General features: G+C 40.3%; 1 protein-coding gene across 1 annotated transcript in view; it reads left to right on the plus strand.

Annotated features, from left to right (window-relative positions):
• The window catches only part of NID1 (nidogen 1), a 55,248-nt gene extending 53,369 nt beyond the window's left edge, over positions 1-1,879 (plus strand). The window contains exon 20 of the mRNA XM_018085081.3: positions 94-1,879. Coding sequence (XP_017940570.1) covers positions 94-215 — 122 coding nt within the window. The 3' untranslated portion in view covers positions 216-1,879. The remainder of the gene's footprint in view (positions 1-93) is intronic.
• Positions 1,880-6,325: the final 4,446 nt, after the last annotated feature.

Genomic DNA, 6,325 nt, shown 5'->3' on the forward strand with positions numbered 1-6,325 from the left:
ATAAAATCTGCGTGTCTCTTGTAGATATCTGTTTTGGATTTTATTGTAGGTTCACATTTGTTTTTCTTTAACATCTTACATCTCTTTTTCCAGGGCATAACTACTGCACAGTGAATAATGGTGGTTGTACTCACCTCTGCTTGGCTACCCCAGGAGGCCGTACTTGCCGCTGCCCTGACAACACAGTTGGAGTGGATTGTATAGAAAGACACTGAACATTAAAATAAGCTTTAGAGCAGCAGACACCTTTTCGAAATGTGCTGTAAACAGTTCACTCCTATCAACACAATCAAGCCCTAAAGATAAGTGCTCCATGCTGTTGACAGCAAGCCACAATGTGCATGTGCAGTCACACATACACACAGGTACTGGATGTCTTGTAGCAGTTAAGCAAGACAAAGCTGCCCAGGTTGGGTCCAACTTTACCTTATTCCTTTTAATATTATCCCCTTACTTTTAAAGGTAAATGTGGAGGCATTAGTTGCATCTGTGCTGGTCTAGGAGGATGTGTCTCCTGGCAAAATTAAAGTAACAAATACCAAACAGAATGAAGAGGGTGGCACTACCCAAATCCTGAGACTGGGTTGTACCTTGGAGTATGCAGAAGTTATCTGCACAGTGGCATGCTAAGCCCATCATGAGGCCCATGTGGCTGGGCCTTATCTCGAGCTGAGAAGCAACCAGGGGGTCCCAAAGATGGATAGATGTGAGTGGAACACCCAGTAATATCACAGATTTAATGCCTAGCTGCATTCCTTCTCACTAGTAGTCCTTTCACTTTCAAAAGTTGAATCTCATCTTTTGACTCTTGCATTACAGCAGTACTTTATCAGTGTGTTGTAAGGATAATAATTCTCACCCTGGTTCATGGGATCCTTTGCTATAGCACATGATTCTTAATAGATAATCAACACCACTTAGTGGATGTATTTGAAATTTTTGAGTCTTAAGAGATATACTTTTCTTCCATCTGAGGTGGATCCCTAAAAAGTTCCCTAAAATCCACTAAGCAAAATATAGTATTTTAAACAATTGCTGATAGTTCATCAAAGAATGGATGTTGATTCATTTGGTTTTAAAGAGATACACAATCACATTTGTTTCCTGAGAGGTTGTAAAATAATACTTCTGTGTTTGATTCTATGAGCCTGAAAGTGGTCTCTGAATTCTACCCTAGCAATCTTTTTTTTTAGCAAACCATACCATGCCTTTTTGTAGACAATGAGATACCATGGCAGTCAAAAATCTGATTTTCAGCAAGCTCACCTGTGTTTTGGTGCTTAAAAGAATAAAAGATAGTGATATGCCCCCATGTTCAGTAACAGCAAAAAAATGCACTGAAAATCAAAACAAAGTTGATATTTTCATCATCACCAGTAAGTTTAGAGAGGGGAAAATCAGAATGCATATTCTTATGTCAAATTAACAGTACAAATCTGGGAGTGAAGTTTGTCTTCTACACTGTGTGTTGGGAAGGAAGCTTGCCTGCAAGACAACCTGCAGCAGAGCAAAACAGGGCTTGTGAGGCTTCTGCCAGAGCACATTTCACTGACATGATCAGAGCAGTAAGCTAACATCCCCGTTTCCTCACTTCCTCTTCAGACATAACAGTAACAGTTTTAAACAGAGCCAATTCTGAATCTTAAATGTGTGACATCTTCTTCTTAATTGTGTATTTATCGTGAAATAACATATAAACATTTTAAAAGTCTTTTTGTATAACTTTTTATAACTTTTAATTCATTCTATTCATACACTTAATCAGGTATATCTTACTGTAAATATCAAAAATTTGTTGAAATGAAGGTGCTTGATAACTCTTTCTCCAGAATTATTCACATATCTGGTGAAATATTAAAGTTTACACTCTGTACAGGTATCTACAGTACAGTCAATAAAAATGGTTGTTTTTTATTTTCTATAAAAAAGAACATCATGCCTGCAGGTGGAAGTGATATGTGGCGTCTCAAATCTCTTTTCCTGTTGAGTTCTGGGTTTTAGCTAACTCTCATATCTAGTGATGATACTTCTCTTCAAAGATGCAACATTGCAGGGGAAAAAACTGCTGTTGGGGCTTTTGTCTTTTGGAAACTGTAGGATACTTCAAAACAAATACGTGAGAGTGCTTAAGGAACATACAGCTTTCTCTGTGTTGACACAGACTTTTAGCTGAATGTAAACTCCTGTTTACCTTTGTCAAGTAAGCATAAATCAGTTCATACTTCAGACTTCTATCTAAGTGGAAATATAGGACAAGGGCAAGACTGAATGGGGGCAGAATTCATCCGTATGCTCAGAGATGTCCTGGTACCAAGTTTCTGGGTGCTTTGCTGTCTGATGCCACAGCACGCAGGTGGGCTGTGGCTGCAGGGCAAGTTAAGAGCTAAGTGAAGTGTGGCCAGCTGGAGGTGGTGATGCTGAGACTTAAACTCCTCAACTTTTATGGCTACCACATGTCCTTGCCTCAGGGAGGATGAGGTGTGGGCCTTTGTTCATTCTTTACTGTATGCTTTGATTATTTTTATACTTTTTTAAAAAATTTTGATCAATACAATATTCCTCTGATTATGATGATTACTAATTCACTAAACCCTAGTCAGCTAATTCTGTGCGAATCAGTGAACAATGGCAAAGATGTCAAGGAAAATACACCTCAGCAGAACTTCTAGTGTTAATGTGTGAGCTCCAGTGTAATCTGTAGCCCGAAGGGAAACGATATTACTGTGGACTGAGTTTTAAGACTGAATAACTCTCTGTTAACTCTGGTATTGCATCTGGCAGTAGGTAGCACTAGGTTATGGGGAGCTTCAGCAGACTTGTGTCGGTGGTGTAGATGTGGTGGTTTGTACAACTTCAAAGCAACCTTCAGCATTCCAGTCCCTAAAAAAGGAACTTTTAAAAAAAGTTCGAGCATCATGGTTTTTTCCTCAGTTAATGCTTGTTGCTAACTTGAACTATTGTAGCTCAATGCTGGCATCCAGCAAGGGCAAAGCTGTTCCCTCAGGGAAGGCCTCAGGGAAGGGAGGTCAGCAGAAGCAGTGGCTTTAGCAGCAATGGGCGAGTCACAGTGCACCCCAAGTGAGGCAGACAGTGCCAGTGAGGGTAGTTGGATTCAGCCCAGGGACCAGACCACCAAGCACGTCTGTAGTAACAAGAGTAGGTCCGAAGTCAAGTTGGGAAATTGAGTCAGGATCATAGATCATAATCAAGTTTGAACATAGTGGCCAGGACCAATGATTGCCAGCCAAGTCCACAGTGGTGAGGCAGGTCTGCAGTCAAGTTGGCAAACTAGCCAGGACCTGAATCAATGGGATACACGGCTGTGGCACAGATCAGGCGAGGACCAGAGTGAGAGCAGTAGCCTTGAAGGGAAAGAGGATTGCCCTCACTGAGGCCTCCCAACAGAGCTGTTTGAGGATGAGCCTCTGCTAAAGTTCCTTCAAGTGTTCTTCATACCTTCTGCCAACTGGTTGGCCTTGAACGACCAGCTAAGCTGCTAGTGCTTGGAGTGGTCTCTGGGTCCTGGCACTGTGGAGTTCTTTATTCCTATATGCTTGCTTTCTCATTGAATCTTGTTAAATCTTTGGTCATTAAAATGACCTGTGCTGTTGAGTTCACTATTTTCGTCGTGGTCTGGCCAGGAATCTGATCCCTTGATGAGATTTGGCATTAACCATTTGAAGATATCTTTACTGTGTCTATCATATTTATTCAGTTAAAAGTTCACAAGTATTTTGAATGCTGAAAATGTGAATTTTCAGTTTCCTTTTTCTAACCATAGAGAGTTAAGAGTATCTTTTTATAAGACAGGGTTTTCTTGTGATGACCTGGGTCTAATTCAACTACTCTCTCCTTTTCGTGACTGTTGCTTATTAGTGTTTGATTGTTGTGGTCTTGCCTCAAGAGCAAGTAAATTTCAGATTTATTTGTACATGATGCTTTTTTTAAAGAGGTGATGGAAAAAAGATGTATTTTATTTAATTATTAACATTAAGTTTTTATTATTATAATAGGCTGGGATTAGTAATCGTGTCAGTCTCTGGTTGAAGAAAAGATTCTGTGTAACAACTGTTCACATTTTTTTGCTACAAAAAATGGTAGATTTCCAGGTTTTCCAGGAAAGGAGAACAATTGCTTCAATGGTTCAACAAAAGACAAAATACTTCTTAGAGTTATTGCAGAGATAAGTTAAATGTTTTCTTAAATGCTTACATTCAGATCTTCCAGCACACACAGTAGTACTTATTGGTAAGACTATTATTAGTTATGTTTACCAATATTGTAATAAGTTGCAAAAAACTGAAACTACTGAAAATAGTAATGGCTTCCTGATGACTTAATGATATGGTTTGGCTACCTTTCCTTCTAAAGAGTGTTTGAAAATCCCAACTTTACTGACTTTTTATCTTATAAATAACTCTCCTCATGGTGAAAATCCACTGTAGCTTTCTAAAACTCAGCATCCTGACCAGCGTTCTTCCAGGTTGACAAACTGCTTACTCTGCATTATCCACTTGCACAGTTTTGTCACAACGTATTAGATTTTTAACTTGCAGGCATATGATTAAGAATGACAGATGATTACTAGAGGATAATGACCCCTCAATGGCAGTGTCACAATGCATCACTTTAACCTATGGTTAAATGCAAACTGGTTTTTTGTGTAGGATTTCACATTGTATTCCTTGGAGAACTTGCCTTGGATGGGTGGAGGGAAGCAGGATGTGAAACACATATTGCTATGGAGAATACAGTTGTGAGAAGCCCCCTGTTTGGCCTGTCTGTAAGAAAGAAATAGTACCTCCAGAACCTGAGTTCTCAGCTGGGGATCTGGCAGCAGTTTGTTCATGGAGTGATTGAATCACTTTCTTTGTTTAAATTCTGCTGTAATTGAGATCTGTTCTTTGTCTTATAAATAAGTTTAGGATACCATGTCAATGAAATAGCTGATATATTGCATCCTCCAAATGTACATATTGATGAGTCTGGAGCTTTGTTTGACAAACAAAAGGCTCGGCTTTTGGAATGCAGTGAGTGGGCTTCCCTGCTGCTTTGTGGCAAAGCAGATGGGGTTGCAAGGATTCTGGAGTTGATAAATGGAGAGAGACTGCCATTCCCACAAGTAACCAGTTTCAACCTTTGGCTTCTTAGTTTTAAGTATTCACCAGAGTCCATTTGGTTTGTGGTGGTGTTGCTCACTCTGGGCAGGCAGTGTTTCCTACTTGATGGGGTGTCTTGAACACACAGGAAGCACACAGTGGAGCTGTAAAGTGCAGGGCCTTCAAGATGAGGAAAATGGCTGGCTGTACAGATGTTAATGGGGTATACCACGTGGTGCCTCTGGATCTGACCCAGTAACTTGCACAGCAACATTGGGAATAACAGTGTAAATTTTGCCAGGAGCTACCCAGGGTTATAGAGAAAGGGAAAATGTGATGGAAAGCAACTAAAGAGGAAGATTTTATTGCAGTGGATGCAGATGTGTGTGAAGTTTGGGAGGTAGGGGGAGCAATTAGCAAAATTATGGTTATACTGTGTGTTTGCAGTCTGTTAGTTCAGCAGTGCACTGCTGGGGATAGGGTGAGAGAGACTAAGATGCAGAGTTGCTGCATTACGTTGGATTCTGGAAACCTTTCCAGCCTCTTCCTTTCCCACTGGAACCATAATATCCCAGGCACTTCTAACTCTGTGGGATAAACCGTAGGATTCCAGATCCTGTTCTCTTTGGGGACAAAACCCAAGAGCATGAGATTTTGTTTTTTCCACCTCTCTTCCCTGCTTTATGCAGATAAGAAACCAAAGTAGATAAACCAGAAGAGAGTAATAGTCCATCCAGCTTCTTACCAGAGGGGAACATGCTGCTGAGCATGACTTCCCTCGTTTCTGACACAGCCCCAGATAGCCTGGTGAACCACCGCTGGCATTTCATGGTGCAGCTGCTCCCCTAAGCAAGTACTTTCAAGATGGTTTCTAATACCCACCTGCATCACCTCTTCCAGGACTAGATCCTCTAGCTGTGGCTTGCTGTGCATATTAACTGTACACCAAGTGTGTCACAGGGATCTCTTTAATAATAAACAGCAACAAAGCAATAGTCTTCTAACAAGCTGCTAAACCTATCCAGCAGCTTGAGTCTAGAGATCCCTGTTGATGTATTTGTAAGAATGAGATTTTTTTTCCCCCTTGCATTGTATTACAGGCTGTCTGTCTTATTGGTTATTAATGTTTGAGAAGATGTATCTTATGTATTTTTAACTGATTGCACTGTAATTAATCATTTATCTTAGTGGTCTGTTGTCCTTTCAAACATACACATATGAGGAAA

This window comes from Manacus vitellinus, unplaced genomic scaffold (genome assembly GCF_001715985.3).
Source record: "Manacus vitellinus isolate BGI_N305 unplaced genomic scaffold, ASM171598v3 scaffold_8_pilon, whole genome shotgun sequence".
In the NCBI taxonomy this organism is placed as follows: domain Eukaryota; kingdom Metazoa; phylum Chordata; class Aves; order Passeriformes; family Pipridae; genus Manacus; species Manacus vitellinus.